General features: G+C 33.9%; 1 protein-coding gene across 1 annotated transcript in view; it reads right to left on the reverse strand.

The window, feature by feature from the left end:
• The window catches only part of RYR2 (ryanodine receptor 2), a gene marked incomplete at its 5' end in the record, with an annotated part of 247650 nt that overhangs the window by 44751 nt on the left and 177619 nt on the right, over nt 1–25280 (reverse strand). Inside the window, 11 exons of the mRNA XM_017835267.1 lie at nt 36–109; nt 1419–1495; nt 3066–3145; nt 4028–4127; nt 10156–10179; nt 11797–11850; nt 11998–12049; nt 12620–12723; nt 16711–16807; nt 18377–18489; nt 21863–21997. Coding sequence (XP_017690756.1) covers nt 36–109; nt 1419–1495; nt 3066–3145; nt 4028–4127; nt 10156–10179; nt 11797–11850; nt 11998–12049; nt 12620–12723; nt 16711–16807; nt 18377–18489; nt 21863–21997 — 910 coding nt within the window. The remainder of the gene's footprint in view (nt 1–35; nt 110–1418; nt 1496–3065; nt 3146–4027; nt 4128–10155; nt 10180–11796; nt 11851–11997; nt 12050–12619; nt 12724–16710; nt 16808–18376; nt 18490–21862; nt 21998–25280) is intronic.

Here is a 25280-nt window from a genome sequence, read left to right on the forward strand (position 1 = left end):
AAGTTCACAGAAAATTTCTTTTGAATCAATAGTACCTGATCCCTCTTCAGTCACCATGCCAAGGCCTTCTGCTTTGTTCTGACGTTCAAATGCATTTAGGTCAAGAACACTGCAGTGAGAAAAACGACATTTGTCCTGTGATTAATTAAATGTATGCAATATTTAATTTTCTGAAAGTTAAAAAGGATTTGTGATTTAAATTTCTAATCATACTAGCATCAAGAAGATACATCTCAGTGGCTTAATACTGTATCTGCTAAAAGATTACAAAAGTCAGCTCTACAGTCTTGACTTGCTTTTGCTCTGACACTGACAACAGAATTTAGCATTTTATGACTGACCAAAAAAAGTGAATGTATGCGTTTCTAATATGCATACTCATTTTTAGGTGTTACAAAGAAGCCATATTATTGACGACTTTTGCATGATAGCCCAGTTCATCTCAAGCAGTAAAGTCTATTAAGAAACTGTCATTATTAGCTCCACTTCATGTTTCCCTCCCACCACATTCTGAAAAACTGAAGCTGTCAAAAGGGAATATGTATTCAACTAACTAGATTTAAGGAACATATACCTTGCATATTTCCATTTGTGAACCTGTGAAGTTCTGCCTGCCAGGGCTTCGCATGTCAGCTAACCATGGATAACTTTAGTTCATAAGCAAGAACGCTTATGAAAGTGGGATGAACCTAGAACTACAACAGCCGCTCTGCTGGCAAGAAATCTCACTGATTTCAAGATGAAACTTGGCCAGAGAAGAAAAAAAGTATATAACATGGTACCCTTGACATAACAAGAAGACTAAATATTCGATCCAGGAAGTCCTTTATAGTCCTATGTTTTATGTTCATTAATACATTATTTACTGATATGGTTTATTCTTAGGAATTACATATAAAACATCTAAAGATATATATTTATATATGAAATCAATATAAACTGTCAATAAGCATGAATGGACAAAAAGGTCACAGTACCTCCACAATTTATTAAAAAACAATATACACGTTCCTTTTTCTGCCTTCTAAAAAATCTTATGAATATTTCTAACAAAGCCAGGTTTTCCCAAAATCTTTATGATTACTTAACATTGGTCATTAACCTGGTCTCTGCAGGATTACAGAACACCTCCAGAGTTATGGATTTGCCTCTGAGGAATGCTCCTAACTCCAGAGTTGTTTTCTGGCATATCTCAGGTAGACACAAATTACATAAACATCTCCTTTACAGTGGTAGATCCAAATCACAAAGACTTTCACACCACAAGCACCACCCCATCCTTTATCCCAAATCTAGCATATTGCAAGCCACAAGTGCTGTTTGCAAGAACTATGTAGAGTATCTTTCCAAAATTACAAATCCCATGGAATACAATACAAATCCAAAATAATAAATTTTTAAAGTAGATACTTTCTTACCTACAGGATTGCATAAGACCAGCAAGGCTCTGAAAGAATCCTACATCCTTTTTGTCTTTGAGGTAGTCAAGCATTTTCTGCAGCAAACACAAAGAATTTATGCAGAGAACTATTATTCGTATGTATTAATTTAGATAACCTAATACTATATAGATTCTATATTATTAGTGATGCTGGTGTTTGGAAATGTCTCTAATATTTACAAATTGGTTAAGTGTCCTGCAGAGAAAAATCCAGGTATCAAACCCAAAAATAATATTTAATGCTCAACTTTACAGAAAAGGCTATCTATTTCAGATATTCCTTCCTAAAGCATTAAAAATAAAAATAGTAACTAAAGTCAACACAGCCAGCAGAATTCAGTGTTTAATATAAATGCTATCTTGCCACTACTAGGCCAAAAATTTGTATTGACATTATTGTTTCAACACCAGACTGGGCTTTTTATAGCCTCAGTTTGTTTTAAATTATTTTAGCTGTAATAGCAATTTGAGCATTTTTTAAATTTGTTTTAGCTTTCTTGCAATGCATAATACCTATCTGAAAACAGATTGTAATAACAAGAATTTATTCAGTGGAGTGAACTTTTATTCTAGAATGCAATGTGTTGTTGAGTGACGATAGCGGATGACATCAGAAGTGAGCAAAAATCACAAACTTGAAGATCAATCTTAGTAGGAAAGCTACAAGAATTCATGTTACAAATGAGGTAAAACTATTTTTGCAAATAGCAAAAATAATAGAAAAAGTGGATAATAAGTAACCTCCAAAATGAAGTGCACATAAGCATACAGTATTAACAAAACATATCAGCACAATCCCAAGTAGACACAAGATCACAGAAAAAGAATACCCCCATCAACAGCAGTACACTAATCAAAGCAAAGAACTCCAGAGGATGATGATGATGACTTTTCAAAACCACTTCTGTACCTCTCCCCCCACCCATATCATGCTTCCCAAGGAAGACTGAAGAGTTGATTCTAGGACCTAAGGGAAAATTGGAAAGGTGAGCATAACAGTAGAAAAAACAGGTAGAAATGAGGCAACTCAAAAAAACAGGAATTCAAACTGTCCTACTGATGCTTTCATGTTATATGTCTAAGTATGCCATTTAGATTACTAGCATGTACACTGAATGTACCCTGTATCAGTCTCTTCAACAGGATACTCTTAACGTATCAGACTTGTCCACTGATCACCAAATTATCTTATAGATTAGTGAATCAAGCTTGAGTACTCTGCTTTTATCAGGAAGACTCTCCATTGCATAAGCTAAGGACTTGTGAAATTGTATATCATTCTTTTTGGTGAAGGCTGGGGTCAGCAATTTTGCTCTGCTGACTATAGGACAATGGCAATCTACTCTCTTCCCTCCCAAAGAATTCCTCTAGAAGTAGATGACATAAAACTTCCTCCTTCCACCTCAAGTGCAAAACAAATTTCTTTTAGCCTTGTATACAAATAAGAAATAGATACCTACCAAACAAGATACTTTGGTATACTATTTTTTTCTGGGAACAAGAGTAAGAGGATAAACAGCATATGACAAATAGCCACACTATGTAATGCGCTACTACAATAATAATGACCATGGTATAAAGATCTATACTGACTAGAGTGGGTGAAAAGAAACTAATACCTTACCTGTTGAACAGTAGAATTTCCTCCATTTAAGATGGCAATTCCTAGCTTTAGGGTAGCTGCAACCATCGGCCCCATCTCACCTTAAAAATTATTTTAAAATACACTTTAAGATCATATATAAAATAAGAATGTTCTATTAATTTAACCATTCAATGAATTGTATAGCAGACTCTTCATAATTTCTAGTGTGACTTAATATCTTCCTGAGTGCCTACAGACATAGTGTAATGTATACACAGCACACAAAAGAGGTAAGATATAAGGCAGGAAGAACTGAATTCAGTGAAAATAAATCATGTTTCAGCTGCTAGAGCATCCAACAGTTGATTTAAGGCTGGGTGCACAATTTTAAGCTAGCTATCAAGTTGAACAATGTGTCTCCTCTGCATGCCAGTCTAGATTTTTTTTCCAGTTTCTTCAGAAAATTACATGATCCAAGCATTTAGTAACAGTAAACAAAATTTGTAAACAGGAATTTTAAAAACATCACTACTGTGGAAACAAACCACAGAAGTAAAAATGAAAGTATCACACCCTAGAGTAAGATGGTTTCCAAGGGACAAAAGCATCGTTTACACTTCTGAAATTTTTTATCAAAGTACACCAACAAAGCAGATATCTGGGGAATAATAAAAGGACTGAAGTCTACATCTACTCCAAAATTGTACACATTCCAGAATTTGAGGGCCTTTTTGTCATGGCATACTGCTAAAGTGATGAAGTTTTTCACACCTCCTCTCAACTAGCACTAGAAAAAATAATAATAACTACCAAAGAAACAATAGACTCTTGAGAACTAGTCATAATACTTTTCTGGATTAGCTGTCAGCAATTTTTGAAACTCATTTTGAAAGCAAACCTCAGGGCCTAACATCTGCAGGTTTTGGTCAATAAAAAACACAATCATTTCAAAGTTCATTAGAAATAAGGTTTAAAATTTAATCTACGTACCAAAACCTTACCTTTACTAGCACTGATGGTTTGCAGAACCATCTCAGCAGCACCACGATCATGCAGTCTGGCTTGTTGATACAAAAGTTTTTGCTTTTCCATTTCTTTTTCCTGAATAAAAATTCCAGTCATTTAAGGTGAGAATTCAGTTACTATCAGTCCTCCAAAAGTTTTTGGTTTTCTCTTAGTATATGGGCTCTATGGCAACATCATGGACCATTTTAATACATACAATGCTACCGAACAAATATTTAACAGGATCAAGAAATAATGTCCACTTGGTATTTTTCTTTAATATGCTTTTAGCAGTTTATCTGGAAAGAGTCATCTCAATTGTTCAAAGCCCATGTTCATTATATATATATATATATATATACTGCATGTATCAAACTTGCACTTTTGTGCCATGTTTTTGTGCAACAGTTCATACTCTTAATTATCTTCTATAGCGTGACCATAACTTCATACTGCTCAGTATGTGGCTCTTGAGTTGCAAGTTGTTGCTGAATACCAGAGTAACAGAAGCATCTCAGAATTTTTTTCAAAACATATAATTATATTACAATATAGATTCCCCACCCTGCTAACAAAATATTTGATAGAATACACTGTGCTTTTATATTTTGCAATCTCTAGCGGCAACAAACAATACTGCATGGCGTTGCTTGAGCAATGGTGAAGTTTGTTTTTTGTCATTTAAACTACTACCGAAAACATAAAGAAGAGCATAAAGAGCAAACATAAAGGCACAGTTAATTCCAGATGAGTTTGAACTTTCATCAAGTTAATTGAAGTTTGCTGGAGAATTGAGGATGACTAAGCAGTATAAGTTGCAAAATGGAAGTTGCATAGAGCCCTATGACAGCGAGTCCATCAGATGGCGTGGTAAAAAGCTTACTCAAAAGGAACATGACACAATCAGTTAGTATCATGTCCAAAAACACAACGCCCAAAACATGTATGACCTAAAAGCAGGAACAGCTGCAGCAGAAGTAGCCAGAATGACAGCTTTGCTGCCATAAACTTTCCATCCAAGTTACGGAAAAAATACATTGGAAGATGGAAGAGGTTTAAAAAATGAAGGCTTGCTAAATAGAGGATATGAATAATAAATTAAAAAAGAAGAGGTATAAAAGAGAAATATGTTCAAATGAATGAAAAAGAAACCTTTAACTCAAAAGCAAACCAACACAGACATTTATGCTGTTACCAGAGAGTTCTCGCCGAGGCTGGCAAATTTGTTTCTTAAATCTTTGATAATATCGTGCTGCGGAAACAAAATTCATCAGGTTTTGTTTTTCTTTTCACACTATTAGCTCTCCTGTGGTTAAATTGCGGTTTAAATTGCTTTAAATAATGTGACAGATCTAGATGGAGGCACAAAAAGGAAAAAAAAATGGCAGCGTTGCTTCATATTTAGCCATGCTAAGGTTTGAAAGTTTTGCCTTCATGTTTAAACCTCTTCCTGGGAGTTCAACAAAAGCAAAACAGAAACATACACACACACACACACACACATACACACACCACACACACAAACCACCATCATGACAAAATCATGACATCACAGGTTCCAAATAGCTACAATAAAATATTTTCATTTGCTTCAGATGTCACTGAAAACTGATCAGTGTTTCTTTTCTTAAAAACTCTTTCCTATTTCAAGTTACTTTTAGACTCAACAATTTTTCATCTTTCTTTCACTACAAAATTTATTATTCACAAGCCTAATGTCAGCTATACTACTTTCATTATCTGATATTTTCTGATGAGTTTATAAGTATGCTTACAGTGAGGACACATCTGAGTAATCTGTAGACTAACTTCTTGCAATGGCACAACAGAAGAACAGTCAAAAGAGGCATTGCCGAACAGCTTAAAATGAGAGGACTGACATTTCCAATGGAAATCAAGATGTCTGGGTAATTAGTAACAAAACAGAGCAAAAAAAAAAAAAACCAAAATGAACCAACCAAACCAATACACCAACAAAGAAACACCAAAAGCATTTCTTCTAAAACCAATCTTTGATGATAACACCCAAAGATCATGGTTCCTTCTTCAGGTTGACAATGCTTTTTTACTGCTGCTTTCTCCATGAAAAGTTAATACATATATATAAAACATATGTGTGATGGCAGCACTTATAAGAAGTGAGCCACCCACTGCCTACAAGTATACTAAATAATTAAGGTATGCCCATTTCTCTAAGATGTGCTTACACTGTTATCTGTGCTACCAGTTTCAGTTTTTTGCACTTTATCCACTTGCTTGCCTGTTGATGTCAAAAAAACTACCAAAATAATTAGGCAATGGTTTGAGTTTTCTGTCATTTACAAAACCATCACAACAATAACAAAGTACTTCCTAAATGAAACATTTAAAATAATTCACCAGAATTAAAAAAAAAAAGGGCAAAAACAAAAAAATCCTCACTGAAGACCAAATCTATCTTATCAGGGATGTTTTCCATTCACATGTGAAAAAGCTGACTACTTAGAAATGTATATACATGTATTCTCATATCATAGACTTTTTCCAGCAACCTACCAAATCAAGGAAACTTTTGAAACATATTCTTTAAAAGCAGAGACCCAAAAATTTCCTACTTTAATCTATTTTTTTGGGGGGGGGGGTTAAGTCATTATAAGCAATCGTATGCCAAAATACATTGGGGAAAAAAACCACAATTTTTTGTTTGGATCTGTAGGCAACAAACTTGCTAAAACTAAAGAGAAGCTTTAACTGACAAGCATGTCACCGAAATTCTTCATTTTTGTAACCCATACAGACAATGATACTTGGACTCTCTATTGGAGCTAAGACATATGGAGAGGTTTGTTTGCTGTCACCACTAAGCTCCAAGCCACAGACTGCCTCTGGCATAAGATGCCACTTTTACAAAGCATTCTTTTTTTTTTTTTTTAATATGAAATCATGAAATTAAGTTAAAGAGAATGAACAAAAAGATGGAAAGAGAAGAAATTACTTTCATCTCAACTGTTAGAATATAAATCCTTCTCCTTTGAATTGTCTTCATATTTTTTACTTTTCAAGACTTCTGTTTAGTCCAGAGAACAAATCCTACTAGACGAGCCTTACACTGGCAAAACTTGTGTTCATTTTGGTGTCAGACACGCATGAGTAAAACCTATGTAATTAAAACATCAGGTACTCATGCAAAATCTTTATGTATATATTTTTATATACATCTTTATTTAGAATTTAACCCTTTAAGTTCAGTATATGCTGGTTTATGCTCCACAAATGAAATTGATTTTTCCCTAAATTACTCCTTTTGGACTTCATCATTGAAGCATCACTGATCATTACAGGGGATTTGGACTAGACGACCTTTAAAGGTCCTTTCCAACGCAAACTATTCTATGATTCTATGCATAAATAATTCATCCTATAGTTTTAGAGTGAAAACTATGTACTAGGTTGCACACATTCCATTACGGATAGGAAAAACTAATAAAAACCACATTTTTACGTACTAATGGAAATGTTTAATTCCTAAGAATTGATAAATTGATTATGGAGTCTGACCTTAATTCCTGTAATCCTTTAGCAACACTAGCTGCTTATTGTAAATACATGGTGTATGGTTACTCTGTTTATTCAGGATTTGCGACAGTAAGAGACAACAGTAACATGTTCAACAGGCTAGAGCTTTAAGAGGTTGCATTATTTGTATGTAAAATTGAGAATCTTTCTGTGCCTCAGATAAGTGATAGCATACTGCATCATCTTGACAGAAAAAGTAGTGAATACAGAAGTCTATCAACAAAGTTGCTACTAATAACAGGAATAAAAAAAACTAGCATAAGGAAGCTCTATTTCCCCCATGTCTTTTCTTCCTCTGAAGAGTCAATTTAAATCAATGTAATACAACTGAGTTTAAAAATATGAAATAGATTTTGACTCTTTTGTCTGAGTTCCCATCCCGCACATATTTAGAGCATATTAATACATAGCAACCAGCAGAGTCAGCAACTCAGATGCAGAAAACTATTTGCATTCAGTAGTTAAATGGTTCAATTTGAAAGAATTTCCTACCAGACAGAATCAAAAGGGACTGTGACACCAATTCTATAGGGAGACAATTGAGCATTTGTTCAATATGACAGAAAGTTAACTTAGAGACAAAGGGCAAGGGGCAAGTACAATTGTTATAACTCAAAGCAAACAGTAGCAGGTAAACAAGACAGGAACATAGTAGGACACAGACAACTTTATTGTGGATTTATATTGTCACCTCCCTGTTGCCCACACAGTGATCCCAGTATAGATTAATTGTGCAAAAATGAGACTACATTGCACCAGATATGGGTATGAAAATTGTCAATAAAATACACTTGGCATTCTGAAGTTGCTCAATTGTCTCTGTTGCTCTGTGAAAAGATTTAAGACTTTAAACATCACACATTTTTAAAGCCTAGAGGAGCAGCAGAGTTTTATTCCCATACAAATTGAACAGTCAGTCTTTTCGGATGCACACATAGCACGGATTAAAAGAACTGCCTTCAACATTGGATTTTGAGGCAGATTGCCAGACACAAAGAAACACACAAATGCACACACATGCACACACACAGCTGGTATATCTGGTTTCATATCTGTACAACTATTTCCTGCCACGTATGAAAGAAGCAAGAATTGTTTCTTGTTGTGCTTTCTTTTTCCCTTTTAAAACACTCCTCAGTCAGTAAGACAGAAAATTTTCTATGGAGCATATAACATTTAGTGTATGTAACCAGGTAAGCAGAGTGATAGATACTTAGTATGTGAATAGTTTCATTATTTGAATTAAAAAAAAAAAGAAATTATATTATTAGATTGCTTATACATTTCCTTTAGAGTTTTGTAATATGCACTTTGTGTTTGTGGTTTTATAATACTTTTTAAATAACTTTTTGTGAATCTTTATGAGTACACTCATCTTCCAGGACAATGCCTTTCTTGTATGAAGGTGGAACAGATCTGTGCAAATTTTTGAAGGAGTATGTGGTAAAGCTGATCCTGAAATACATCTCTTCCCATAGCTGTATGGGAACCCCTTTCTTTTGTGATCTGAATGTTAACAGAAGGCTAGCAAACAAAACACCAAAATCATCTCGCTCTTTCCATGGAGAAGTTTACAATTGTTTCCCTACATTGCCACAGGCAATGAAAATTTGACATTACTGACTGGAGTCTGACCATTAGCTAAATCCGTGCATTCCAAATCTCAAGTAAGTCATCTCTACTTAGTCTAGATGCCACTAGCCACAGCACAAATAACTGTATTTAAACATCTCAGAAACAAAAACTAGTGACCTCACACACCACACCTTCTCTCAGAATATCGACCTTGCAGCACTATCAGCAAGCAGCCTGAGTCAACAATGGGAACTAAGACTTCTACCTGCATAAAGTAGGCAAGTAGGCTGCTGAATAAGCCATGGAACACCTTATAGAGACAAATGGTGAGACTTTCACGATGGGACACAACAGACTGTATAAGAAATTGAGCCAATAAAATAATTCGCACTGTGAACTTTCAGAGCTCTTGCCTCTATGTTCTTAGAGAAAACTTGGAACAACTAGGAATCACTTCAGGTAAGGAGTAGCTAAGGAGTTTCTATCAAATACTGTCATGATGAAGGCTAAGGACTTAGTCAATTCCAAAGGATCTGAATCAGAGATGAACTGTGATTGATGCTCTCTCTGTGATAAACATTGGAAACAGAATTCTACCACTGTATCAGAAGTGTTTGTCTGCTAAGATACAGAAAAAAAGTCCAACTACTTTCCCTTAAGAGCCAAATAAATTGTTTTAATCAGTCAGATTAAATTATAACCAGAAAGAAGAAAACTGATGCACAAAAGGCAACAAAACAATATGAATAAGCCAAATAAAAGTCTGTTTTCCCCAAAACGGTAACACTATTTTATATGACATATTCTGCATAAATAATTCTTGGAGTCTTTAGAGAGTTTGTGCACAAGAAGAGTTTGGTAGAGATGTCATGCTGGAACTGAAATGTTAAAAACATTTTCAAGACCCTTTAGTTGAACTTATCCAAGATGTTGGGCCTGAAAAATCACAAAATTAGACCCAGACAAATACACACATATTTTTTTTTTGTTTTACCTTGCTGCGTTGTGATCCTGTCACCTTAAGGAAGGGCAAGGACAAGAAGCGAAATAGTAATAAGAAAAAGAAGTCCAAAATTTTTTTCTGCAGGTGACTGACCAAATACATACACAAAATTGCCTTTTGAACATATAAATACATTATTTAAACATAAGTTTCACAGCTATAGAAAAAATAATAATGAGAAACAAATGAATAAGATCTTCTCTCAAAACAAAAAAGCTGAACGCTGAACAAAGAACCCATTAAAATTTAGATAAGAAGCACTAATAAATTCCTTACTGATAATTTTTTTCAGTTATTTCAATGACTTTCTATTTATTGATTTTCACATTTATAAGCACAAGACTTTTGACACCTAACAAGCATATATGAGCTAAGTGAAAGAAGCTCGTAGAAATAAATATTCTTTGTTTAGTCAATGATATGTCACACATTGCATTTTCAGGGGAAAAAAAAAAAGAACACTGAAATTTCGATTCATACTTAGATATTTGCCAAGAAACAAAAATTTATATATTGGGTATATTAGTTGTAACTCAACTGAACTTCTGAGTGACTGAAAAGAATTTAGTATTGCTATTCTTTCTGATTTCTGTATACAGTCAAATAGGGAATATGTAGTTAAATACTTCAGTGCTATCTCATGCAGCATCATGTAGAAAACATACAGAACATTTGATGTGCACAAAACAACATGAGTAAAAGGAAACATAACCCAAACCACTCCTCAAAAAATCAAAACAGCATAGATAGTTTTATATGAAATCAATCAGTACATTTAGAAATATTTTTAAGAAATAAGAAAAGTACATATTTCATGTTTTTGTGGTTTAGTAAAGATATGAAATATAAGTATTAACTGGTTTGAAAGATATGAGACAACTTTTAATGTCAGAATTGTAGTATTATGAAATACGTTAAAATAATTCCCTCAGTGTCCCTCAGAAGAGACAAATTTTAACAGACTCCATTTTATTAATGGAAAAAGAGAGACAGATCCCAGAGCAACCACATGACAAGGACTCATCTCTTACTCTTGTAGTCAACTCTTGTGCATATCCTTATACAGTGATGATCACTAAAACTCAACATTGAACAACAATAAATACAGATTTCCTATTCTCAACATAAGCAAAAGCTTAGCGGTACTGATGAATAAAAGCTCATATTTTATTAAGAAGCACTAATATATATGTGAACATAAAACTACTGTATGAATTATTGGTACTGAATGAAAATGACTACTGCAAAAAGCATTATTCTTTCAGTATTTTAACAATCCAAACTAAAGGTAGGGCACAATACTTTAAAAGATACAGTCTGTTATTATCAGACTTCTATTATAAGTTACTAGCCATAATAGTTATCTTCAACAACTAAAAAGTTAAAGTCAATGAGATAAGTATGTAAAATCCATTCAATTACTCTCTACATAATCTTATATTATGTGATACTATGTATGTTTTTGTTTTACTAATATTAATCTGGTGACACATCTGTCAATCCAGCCTGTGACATGCAGTTCACTGGCATAATAAGCTGCAGTAAGCCATGAACCAAGAAACATAAATGTCAGCTGGAAGCTATGAAATAATGTCTAACATGACAAGAAAAACAAAACAAGTATAATCTTACTTCAAAACTCTTTACTTCTTCTTCACCATCATCGTCTTCTTCATCATGGCAGCTCTGATATCGTGTAAAAAGAAAACATTTACTGATAAGTTGCGAGGGAGGAGGGCATAAGCCTTCCTTCACTTAACAAATATTTTCTCTTCATCTTCTTCATTAGGTTTATTAAAACAGAAAATACGCAAAAGATATCAAACAAGTTACCTTTGCCATAATGTCAGCATAAGCCATATATAGGAAATCTTCTTCCAGTTTACTGGTTAATAGAGAGAGGAAAGGGAAAATAAACAAGATTAGAGTCATTATTGTAGAACTGAAGAGCTAAAATAGTTTTAAATATCTTACAAATATTTCTAAAGGATTTCTATGCTCACAATTAATTACAAAAGTATTTCTGGAAAATGAAGACTTGATTAACTAATATAAATGGAAAAGTATAGCCAGCTATAAACAAAGTACTCAGAAATTCATAAACATGAATTCATAAAAATTCATAAAAATGAACACCGTTAATTTTTCAATTATACTTAGAATATACTTGTATTTCACATTTAGAATATAACTGTCAATAGGGAACACAGACAGAAGACAGAGGTGTAGTACGTCCTGAACACAGCATTCATAACTGTGAAAAAGTCATGTTAAAATCTCTTTACATGCCACAAACTAAAGAGGTGTGAGCATAACTCGAACTCACCATATGTTCATATGCACATGTTTTGGCCTAGCCTATGCAATCTCACTTGAAAAGAGACATATATAACTTCAAATACAGGAGTAATCTGAAAATCTGCATACACTCTGAAGTCTCTCACATCATCCCTACCATTTTTCAGTCAAGGCTGTTCGACTGAATAGCAGAATAAGTTGATGTAAAGGATCAACTCTTTTAAGGCTTTCATCTTCTTCTGGTGGTTCCTCCCCAGGTTTCTTTAGAGAAAAAAAAAAGATTTTAAAAGTATATTCAATTATTTATAGTAAAAAATGTTTTACTCTGTGCAATTTATTAAATATTAAATATTAACTATAATTTTGATTTAAACAATCAGAAGGAAGCAAGTTCTAAGTAAAGTATGAAAACACTGAACCCTGACTGTGTTTATGACCATGAAGACTCACAGAGATGATACCATTTGCAAAGCTTTGGATTTCCTCTCCTCATAAAAACTAACCCTCGTCCCTAGATTCTGAAAATAACTTCAATCTTTTATTCTGTTATCCAAAACCAGTGGTAACCAGATACCATCATTTGCTATAATATTGTTTGTTGCTTGCTATGTTAACAAGCTTCATCAGCTAAAAATGAGAATCCTCTGTTTCGAGTCTTATGCCAGATCTAACGTTCACTGAGGAACTCCAAGAGACTTCAAAGGAGAAGAAATCCAAATCTGAAGCTCACCAATAGCTTTAGAGAGAAGGAGCCATATGTACCAACGACAGTAATGCTGACAGGATGTAGAATTTTAGGAGATGACAAAACAATAATGTTCAAAAAGTATTATATATCATTCAATAAGATATAACGCATAAAGAGGTTAGGTTTTTTCATGTGGTTATTTTGCTCTCAGGTTTAGATAGCTCTAGGTAGTTTAATTTAAAATAAAAATGTAGTCCTAAAGATTATAATGTCAACCACCAAAGCAGTGTTTTGAAAAGAATCTATACAAATCTGCCCTCTGACTTCTCATCTTTTGCAAAAAGACATTTCAGAAAGTAAGTTTTGCATATCAAGCTAGTAACAAAAGTGCTTCGTCCAGACATTTTTTTCTACAAAGAATCTAGTAGTTCAAAGAAAACTGCATAAATTATGCCCACTATTCTTCCTTGTTTTCACCCAGCAGTATACACTAAAATACAGTTAAAAAGAATTCCACTGCACAAGTAAGACAGCACAAGTAATACATTATTATATTGTCAGATTTTATCTGTTAAGCAATAAGGATGGGTTGGTGACGTAAGAGATATAAGTAAAATGGATTTTTTGCCTACTGAGAAAATAAACTTTGCATGACAAACAGATTCCTGTGGGAATGATTATAGATCTCCATGTGCACTACCCTTTGTATGTGCCTATGAAGTCCATCTTTTTCCACTCAGCTGTATCAAACATGAGTGGTTGCAGCTGAGAATTCACTTTAGTTGACATCTATGCACAACCACTTTTTCACATGCTACTCTATGATGGTCATACAAGGCTCATTTTACATTTTGCAGTATGTTAAAATATTTACAGTATCAATAACAACATCGGAACAATTATGGATGTCTTCCCTTGCACTTTATTTCAATCTCATTTAGAATCCTGACCTTTCTCTTTAATTAACTGGCAGTATTCTATACTTCATAATGTTATTAACCAGAATACCTCTCTAATGCTATAAAAACTGATAAAGCAAAAGGTCAGAAGTTGTGTTAATGTGTTACTAGTTTTCATAGGTTTACTAAAATTAAATAAAAGATCAAATTCACCAATGACTGAGTTAAGTAGAACTCATTATTAAGCACAGCATGAACACTGGAATCAAATGATTTTATGACATTTCTGGGAAATAAAAATTCTTAATTTTCAGTGTTTTGAGATATTTGCCCTATAGTAATTTAATTGTAAAATAAAAATCTTTAACTGAATGCAACATAAGAGGGTAAAAAAATGCTGAAGGCTTAAAGCATTCAATTTTATAAAATCTAATTTTTAAATGGCTATTAAGCATTGTTCTTATAAGTTGTTATGTCCATTAATTTCTATCAATAAAACTAATCAACTATTATATCAAATAAGCTTAAGTATTCGTATAAACTATTTATTAAAGTAGAAGCATTTTAACAATTTATAAAAAGTGTTGAATATCCTATGGTGTTAATATCAAACATTTACAATCTAGTTCCCTTAGAGGCTTGATTTGTTGAATTAGAGTTAAGAATTAGCAGAATTAAGCTCCTCAAAAAGAGGAAAAGTTTATACTTTCTTCTTTTAATATCATAAAGGGAAGAAGCAGCGCCACTTTTGTGCAACAGACTTAAGGATGGAAGATTCATGGAACAAAACAGCAAGTTTAAAGTCTAGTTCTCTGCTTTCAGGGGATGGAAATGCTCAATTTCCACATCCCAGAAAAAGCTCTTATCACAAGTCTATAAATTGCCTAGATCTGGCAAAGTCAAGAATGAGGCAAAGTCAGCTTCGACTGTATTTCTCCCTTTAAATTATTATTTTTATACCAGAAAAGAATGCTTAAGATTATCAGTATTGAGAAAGAACTCACTATGGCATACAAGACTTTAGTTTATTAACTACAGAGAGTTGAAGGACAGGAAGTCTTGGCTATAGTTTCTGGGTTCTGGACTGATCCAGTTTTCTACCTAATATGTAAACAGGTCAGAAACTTCAGACAATCCTTCAAGCATATATCAGAGAATCCAAGGCTCCTCCTTTCTGCCCTTCAAGATGAGTTCTGCCACCACAGCCTGGTCTGTGATTCCATCTTGACAGTCCAACAAACTTTTAACTCCTTGCTACACTAGGGTACAGTTTCTCTAAGAGGAACCTTCATCAGTAACACAACCACATCTTTCATGTAGTCCACTAAGCACTCTGGGTCAGCTCCACAGAGCTGAGCAACAGAACCTCAAACTCTCACTCTCCAGGTGAGTGCTCTAATGTAGCAAGAATGTGATAGAAATTTATTTAAAAGACAGATAAGAGTTTTTTTCTCTTTTCAATGAAAGATGTAATACATCTCTCCTTAAGAGAATGATGGATGCACACTTATCTGTATCTTTGAGGAATTACAAGGGAATGCATGTAGTCTTTTAGTAAGGGATGATATAGAAGCCAGTCTAGTCTGTTTCTGTCTTCTCTGAGACAGTTTTCCACTGAAGCTACCTTCTGGAAAGGAGTTCTTCATAAACTTAACAAATATATAGTTTCATAGAGGAGGTAAGGAGACAACCCTTTACGTGAGTGTAACTAAATGATCATGCTGGGTTATTTCTTTACATGTACATACTTGCACACACATGCACACATAAAAAGAACTATGTTGTTCCATATTCCATATCTCCACACTCATGCTCCCAACTGCTAAAACATAATTATTTTTGACAATGAACTTGCATTATTTAAAACACTTGCAGTGTGGTGGGATATATGAAATATTTTGAAATATTTTCAAAATTCTTCACAACCTGGGTAGCTGATTTTAAGCATAAAGTTCAAACAGTAAAAGCAAACTATTATTTTTTCTAGTAGCAATTTTCCTCTCTCTATTGCAGAGAGTAGGTTCTTCTCACAATAAAGACTGGTCTCAGACTGTGTTCTGTTGGGCCTCTCAGGGGCTGAATCAGTTCCTAGTACTAGTTCTTGCCCAACCTGTGAAAGAACTACTTTTCAGAGAAGCGATTGTAAGAACTGAGGAACAAAACTTAACTGAAAATCACCACAGGGATTTACCAGGCTAAAGACATGGCTCTTGTGTGAAGAAGAAGCAGACTGTCTGCTTCTGAGGAACTGATTAATCTAAGACCAGAATTCCTCTAGTTTCATATTCTAACCTTTTGACTTAAATGGCTTTAATGTGGATTATGAAGTCCTTAAATACATAAAGCTGCAAAACAGGAGGGAATAGGCTGTTCCCCTTTTCCACAGGTCAGAAGATAAGAGACAGAGGAATTACAGCAACTGGTATGTAATTTAGATAAAAAATTTATAAAAGGTGTTTGAAGCCCTGAAGCAGACTGCCTGAGGGGATTTTGGAATCTCCATCACTTGTCATTTTTAAAACCTGTCAGAGTGACTTAGTTATAGCTTGTCCCTTTGGGTAGAGATCACTTAGGTGATGTCTTAGATACCTCACAGACATAAGTATTACTATACAAGATGAATGCTAACACATTCCTATGACCCTCTGCACCCAGACGTACTGCTAAGTCTTCTATCAGTTTGTCTTCAAAATAGTGTTCTTCTGTTTCAATCCAAGATTTATCATAGCCTTGAAGAAAGAGATTGACGGCTCGGTGCCTAGAAAGGGACATTTAAAACAAAAGCTGTAAACTTTTAAAGAGAAGACTTGGTCAATATGAGTTTCATTTAGCTTGAAGTACTGTCCAATCATTAAAACTCTAATTTAAAAACAAAACAAAATTTCTATGGGCATCCATTCCAAAGAATAAGTTTACATTAAAATATTCTATTTAAAACTTGTCCCATTAACTTGTAAAACTGATACTAAAACATAGTCATAATGACTTAGAAAAAAATAATAAATAGAATTTTAAAGACATTTAAACATAATAAATAAATAAAATAAATTGCCACATTAGTGGGGTTTATTTTTAATATATTTTCATATTATTTTAATTTAAATATTAAGATAACAGCAATAGATAACTTTGGATTGTGCTCCAATAATTGCATTTTTTAATGTTCAGCATTAGACTTGACTATCTAAAACAATAAACCGATTTTTTTCCAAACTCCATGAAATTAAGTGGATGATGAGGCTAGGCAAAAGAGGGTAAGCCACTGATGGGTCTTTTTGCTGTTTATTTGTTTCCTGAGGACTCAATGCAAAATGGAATGTCTGACAACCAAGTCCCCATGAAGAATTTTATTAAGCCTCTAAATCTTTTTAAACAAATCCCAGTCTGATATACTGAGAAGGAAGAAGTATAATTAAAATATAGAGGAACGTTAGTTATTTGCAGGTGACCTACTTGTTAAAGTAACAACAGCTACAGATGGATATATCTTTGTTCTATTCTCAACTGTCATGGCAGGTCCATTTTAAGGTATTATGATTCTCATGGCCTAGTGCCTCTTGAGACAGACTTCAAGAGTCATCCTCCTAACTGTGGTAATGACAACAACATGCATAGTTTTGGGAAAAAAAAAGAATTTTACTATGTTGAAAAGATCAGATACAAGTGTTCTGAAAATTATTTCTAGAAATTGCACTAAATAAAAATAATTTTTTCTAAATGTCCATTCCTTCCAGAATCTCAGGATTCTGAAATTTTCTTGACTAGACATCCCATTCTCTATTGAACAAGAAAGAAGAGGAAAAGGAGCCACAGGAAAAGGTGTGAAATGCCTAGAGTAATTCTTGTCTAATAAAATGCTCTTCCCAAAAGTGCACAATAAACAAACAAACAAGTTTTCAGATAAATAGTGTCCATTTATTTCCTGCATATGGAACATCTAACATCTAATAATGAAGTTAACTCTGTACTTCCTGAGCTATACAATGACTTAGGAGGAAATTTATCTCCCAAGATGATATTACAGTGACACCAATGTCAGTTTCTGCATTTATCTCCTCTGAAAGGTATCTGCTTTTCAGAAAAGGAAACATACTAAGAGGAACAGCTGGAATAACATCAGAAGGAGAGAATCAGAAATTTAAAATAATATTTTTTGTTATTCTTTTCAGAAGATAGAAGGAAGTAATTAGATCTAATAAAACTAATTAATATACAAACTATATTACCACCCAGTTTATCTACTGGTTTAGATTTTTTTCCTTTTGATCTTGCCAAATAGTACACTATAAACATTAGTGCATTTGTGAAAGAACAATATAGCTCTTACCTTGGCAGGTTATACAGTGGTGCCATTCTAAAGCAGGCAACTACTGCTCTTTTCCTCTGTTTAGACAACAGCTTATGCCACACTGCTTTTTTGGACCGCTGAGGATGCTCAACCTGTTACATAAAATAAACAGGGAAAAATAAATGATGTGGCAATATCCCTACTGTCTGGACATAGTAATATTAGTAAAAATGTGAGTTAACAGATAAATTAAGTAGAAAGGTAACAGAAGAATAATAGATTAGGAAAAGTGTTCTAGACAGAGTTCAAGCAGTCAACCAAGTTGTAGAATCAGAATTTAGAAAATAAAGTAAAAATCTCCCTTTCCTGGTATGATTCAGATATTCTCCTTTTTTTACTTCTTTTTACTTCTGTCTTTTGGATAGAATACTATCATCAATAAGGCTGTGTCTCAGGAAACCTTCACTTTTAATACAAAGAATATTCATTCATTCTATCTTTTATATGTATTTTTTGCATATGTACAGGTAAATTGTACACCTTCACATAGCCTCATACAATATTTTTAAGGAATTGTCCTAAATACAATTCATCTTTTATTTCTAATGTTTACCATGATCAGTTACGATGGAAACAAATTAACTTTAAAAAAGAGAAACAAGCACAAAGACTTAGGACTAAATCTCTTCCATGAATCAGCACAGCTAGAATGCACATGAAAAACTCCAAAACACTGCAGCTACATTTCGTAAACCTACAGCTCTATCTTAAGATAGATCTTTCTGCATTGTGGCTCTACAGTAGCATGCAATGAAATTGGCTGTGCTCCATCTTTAACTTCTGCTCTTTTAGTTTCTTTTCTTCCACCTTTCATCCTTGTTTCCATCAGAAGAAAATTACTACTGTGGTGCTGAAGAGTATCTGCATACATCAATATATAGCCTGACTAGATAACCGGGAGCCATGATTACAGGCTATGCTAGAGATCACTCCTTTTCCACAGCCTATTTACAGTTTTTGTGATTTATTTCACAAGTCTTCCAAAGAGATTATATAATTTGATTTAATCTACACAGTTTTTGTAGAGTTAAGGAGGGGATTACTTTTGTTGGGGGTTGGTTGTTTGTTTGGGAAGGGGAGTTGTTTCTTTTACAGACAACTATGCTAGTGGAATAATAGCTCCTCTGTGTTCCAACATCATCAAAGAAGTCGATGAAAGTTAACATTTCTATCTTGAAAGACTTAGTGATTCTCCCTCGTAACCAAGTTAGGCATTATATTTAAAATACATAATGATGATTCTGATGTTTATGTAGACTTGATATTCACTCCAAATTGGGTTATCTAGTTTAGTGAAATACAGAAAAATCTCATAGTTAAACAATAAGCATTTAATTAAACAGACAAAATACTACGAAGCATTCAGTGATATAGGCAATTATACTTGTAAGAATAAATGGTGACAATTTTAAATAAGTTCCTTCAAAAAGTTAAAATAGAAATGAAAAATATTTGTTAAGAGAAAGAACAAAAAAGTGCTCACTGTAAACTTATTTACAGTCACAAAACAAAGTCAGCACTAATAATTTAGAAGTCAGACAAATCCAAATGTGAAAGTTAGGTAATTAGTAATATCTTCATAAACAGTTATAAACCCTTCTATACTTTCCCAAAAGAAATAGCCTCGGCCTACACAAGCAGATTTCTGAAAATAATAAAAACAAAGAAGTTAGCTGTGCATGGGAAGAAAATACAAAATAAACTGATCATTGCCAGTTGCAATAAGGAAAGCATTCAGAGAATGTATATACGGAAACAGAGGATTTGCATACAGAGAGCAAAGGATTACTCAAGACATCATAAAAATAGATGCAGAGCTCACATATTCATTATTTTTAAAAACACCAAATTACCCATTTCAGTAACAAAAACACCTGAGCATTTGGCTACAGAAGACAAGTAAAGCTGAGGCGCTAAATGTTTAAACAAATAGGTGCAAGATAGCAGAAAGCATTTACTTGACAACTCATTGTTTTAAGTCTGCTCAGAAGGACTGATGTTAAATGTTGATCAGATATTACAATGGGAATCCATCCTGTTCTGTACTACTGCTGGATTATATATGCTGTCAGACTGATCCTATGACATAACACGCAAAAGACAGGTATCATACCTTGGGTTTCACTCACTTGAAGAATTTCTCCAAACTACACAAGCTTAATCGATTTATATACATGATAGTAAAGCTAAAATGCCAGAAATCAAGATTGGTATATGCTGTTTGAACTCAAATACAAGCTGAATTATGTAGCTCAGTTAACTTTGATAAAACCAGCATAAAAGACAAGACCTTTTGCCTACCCCCATTTCTAGCTTTCCTCTATTTTTCCTTCCTCAGAGGAACCCTATATCTTTTCAAATCAGCACCTATTCTCCTCTCTCTCTCTCTCTCTTTCTCTTTAGTTGGCAAACCATGATTGACATGTATTTAATTCCATATTCTATCACTTTTTGCTCGTTCCACAAGTATTCCACAACAGATAGAATTTACTGACTCCTCTTCATCCTCTTCTACCAAACTGTGTAAGGCTGTTGAACTTGAAGCAAGTCCATACCAAGGACAGCAAACTATATTAAGAAGGGTTGTGTGATGCAACAGACAGAACGTAATATTCACATCAACACACTTGCTGCAGAGCACATTCACATATCTCTCAGGTTCCTACTTGACTGAACCAGTGATATCATCATGATATGGAAACTTCCCGACATCAGATCTGAAAAGTTGTTCCAAGCTTCTAAGTGAAATCAACTGATCTAGTCTATAGTGTGCAACCATCAGTTGCATCCTCAAATCCACCAATCCTCAAACCCATCAACACCCTCCAAGTTAACGTCCTGTTTCTTCAGTACATTTTAAAAAGGAAACCCTGGAAAATACAGAGTAAATCTGAATTCAAAATAAGTAACAATTAAATAAGTTAAGTGGCAAGACTAATTTATCAAGTAGTCTTTGACCACTGAGATGTACCAGTATATGAGACTTTTTATTTCAAATTTTAAAGAACGATGCTAGTGGGAAAAAGGACTCAAAATAAAACAGAATTATTTAAATGAAACTTACTATAGTTCTGGTCACATGGGAAGTCCATATATTAATGAAAGAAATATTAGATAATATAATAGAGCTCTGTACTAGATTCTGAAACAAAGACCCTGCCAGAACTTTCCCAGAAAAAAACCAATTCCTCCAACCTGCTTCTACTCTTTTTTGAATGCAGCAAGGAATATATGAGTTGGCCTTCTTGGTCAAACAAATTATTGTTGGAGCTGCTGCAAACACACTCTGTGATCAATATGACCGTAATATTTGATTAGAAAACACAAGACTAAGCATGTAAGCAGTAGCCATCAAAATAAAGAAAAAAGAATATAACATTAAATACAGCAGGTGAAAGTATAAATGAAAGGGTAAATATTTTTATTCAGATTAAGAAGCAATGGAATTGGTAAAATGTGTCTAACCTGTTCCAGGTGAAAGAGTACATTAGCTATATCAAGGACCCTTTCCACAGTCTTCTCTGGATCTGAGCAATCTTCGGTCCTGTTTGGTAAATCTTTGTAAAGTGCCATCTGCCATCTAATGGCGGGATCCTCAAGCTGCAGGAGAAAGATTTCACATGTCACCAAGTTAAAACATTCCAAACATGGGTTCAGTTTAATTAGTATAGAAACTGCAGCAAAGGTCAACTGAAGCACTTTATATGGCTAACCCACACTTTTACATGGCAAACTCATAAAGTATCCACTACACTGTCTGTGACAACAAAACTAAAGACTCATTTGTGCAATATTTTTAAGAGCTTCCATAAAAACATAAAATGTTTTGGGTTGGAAGGGACCTTGAAGACCATCTAGTTCCAACCCCTCTGCCATGGGCAAGGACATCTTCCATGAGACCAGATTGCTCAAAGCCCTGTCCAACCTGACCTTGAACACTTCCAGGGATGATGCATCCACAGTTTCTGTGGGCAACCTGTTCCAGAGAACTAAAATGCTAATAATCATACAATTAGCAAATGTTCATGGAACAAAAAATAGCACTGGCACCAGCAATGAATATGTTATTTGAGAAAAGTAATGAATATGAAGTGGACAGGCATAACTTAGTACACTGACTTTCCCATTATTAAACCAATTGAAACTGTTGCTCTACTAGTTGAGATTACTTCATTTTCAGTCATGGAAATTAGTAGTATTCCTATTATTTATGTCTATTTTTTAATTTTTAATCAATTGCTAGAAAATCCTAATTTTACCAACTACCAGCTAAAAAATTACAAGTTAATTTAGGAAAAATTAATTAAAGATGCATTTGCTTATTAGCCTACAAATTATAAAGAAGTGTAGAAATCAATTTTTTAAAAAAATTTTTCTCCTTACATTTCATTTTTTTTCTATTTTACTGACCTTTAATTCTCTGTTTTACAATTAATGACCTCTTTTTTGGTTTATTTTGTCTCCCCAGACCTGCTAATCAATGGTGATGCAACACAGTTTGCAACCATTTACCGTGCCAGGGACACTGACGACAAATGCAATGCCTAATCCATTTTACTGAGATCTGTGGCCAGTGATCATTCCTGATAATGCAGTTAATGTTTAAGTCACATTGGCCCGGACGCCTAAAGCAGTTAGGGGCCTAAATACTACAGATTCAAGTAAGGCGTGAACTAAACACTTACTTGTCTAAAAAATCTTTGTGGATCCAGATTTCAATTTGTGCCTAAGATGAGACAATAATGCCACTTCACCTCCACAGCACATCTTAAGATACACAGTTTACTCAAGTTCCAGGAATTATTATAAACTTACACAGTCGTTCAATAATAGCTTATTACAACCTAGAAAGCCACGATTGGCAGGCATTTCTTCCACCTTTCGGCTTTTCCATTTCTTAACAACTGTCACATCCACAGTCTTTGTGTGAGCATTTGACTGGATCACCATGAATGGATAGTCCACAAAACACTTTTTAATCACAGGTGGAGATGTCTTTTGATCTGAGGACTCCTCACATTCTATCAAGGTACAGCTTTTTTGTATAGGTAGTTTTCTAAGGGTATGAGTAGTTGACATTTCAAGGTGTGAATTAGAATGGCTGGAAGAAGATTTTGGTGACTTGAGCTTCATCCATGTCAAAATGAATGCAAGTTTCGTCATCAATTTCTTGAAATAAAAGGCTCAGTACTGAGTAACAGCATGCAGGCATGCAAGGAAAGGAAAGACAGAAACAGGGTGAAGACAAATGTAGACAAAGGTAGACAAATGCATGAAATAGACGCCACAACATTAATAGCCTAAAGATTCAGAAGGATGATTCTCAAACAATGCATTTTTCCAAAGAGAAATCAAGATTAATTGAATTTTAGCTCTAACATAAATGACAGAACACAGTGTCTGTGAGAAGCAAGTGGTTAACAGAAAACACCACTTGAAGAATGAATATTGTTATGACTGGAACAAAACCAGCCTTTCGAAAAATGGTATTTTTCCTATGCTTTGAAAGCCACTTTACACAACCACCATTTCACATGTAAGTTATTTAACATAATTTACACACTAATTCATAGCATTAAATAGTAATTTAACTTTATAAGACCATTTGGCCTACATTCCTTTTATGTCTGACTCAATCAGACAACAAAAGAGTAGTGTATGCATAGAGCAAGAGAGCATAATTTTCCTTAACAAGAAACATCATACCTGACTGTACCTGACATGTACTTGAGTCAGTCACAACAATGACTGAATGCTAATGACATCAGAGAATTATGGAATACATTATATTGTACTTTGTACATAACTACTGAATTTAACTTTATACATTAAAGTAATTAAGATACATGCTTAAGTTTTATGTGAACTTGAGAATGTACCAGTGATAAATGATTAATTTTTTTCTGTAGTTGCGTTGACTACTTTTCACACACAGGACAAAATCAGAGCTTTTCAAAGCTACTAAAGATATGTGTAAATAGCTATAAAATCAAGACAGCTACAATAGCTGTTTAGTTCTGTTATCTATGTATTATATGGTTCTCTTTCAAATTTCCATCTTCCACAGGAAAATCTAAAGTCACTTACAGCTGGATTAGCTAAGATTACTTCCTTCTTAAATATCAAGGCCCTGTGAAATTTCATCAGTTTAAGAAATTTAAAAGCACTTTTATTCTCATGTGGTATAAAGAGAGGAGGTGATATGTTGCCTAATAATAGTAAACTTTTAATTGAAGCACAGGAAGTTTCTGAAGACAAAGCACAGGTCAAAGTGTTAAGATGTATCATTCCTCCCAGAGAGAAATTTCTTAACAGCAATATGTAACACTGAAGAAACAAAATAGAAACTGAAGTAGTTAAAACAGGAAGAAAAGGGCTAAATAGCAACATGAAATGCCAGGCAAGACTTAAAACTGCATGGCTCACAAAATGACAATATAGACATACCGAAAAGAACAGAACAGAAATATCTATCTTTGTCATTAAGAAAACACTATTGAAGTTTATACACAAAATCACCTCACATTTAAGGTTTCTATGTTCACGGCATGCACATTGCTTACATTAAGATCTTCAGAAATGCTCTTTTCTTCCTAGTACTTTGCCTGTGTGTTTTCTTCTGCTTCCCAGTATATAACAATATTTGCTATATAAGGATAAGTATTTCAAGCTTTTGCTTTCAGTGGTAAACTTTTCTATGTGCAATCCCTATAATTTAAAGCTATTGAATCTTTATTTGCAGTATTTTATGAAAAATGCTAATTGTTAGCTTTGCAAAATGATGCATCTTGTGGGCTCCCAGAAACCCCACCTCCACATAATCTTGCTTGACATGGCAGCGATACATGGAAAACATGATGGGAGAAGATTAATCTTCACATAT

The sequence above is a fragment of the Lepidothrix coronata genome, unplaced genomic scaffold, assembly GCF_001604755.1.
Source record: "Lepidothrix coronata isolate B3197 unplaced genomic scaffold, Lepidothrix_coronata-1.0 Scaffold253, whole genome shotgun sequence".
NCBI classification, from domain to species: domain Eukaryota; kingdom Metazoa; phylum Chordata; class Aves; order Passeriformes; family Pipridae; genus Lepidothrix; species Lepidothrix coronata.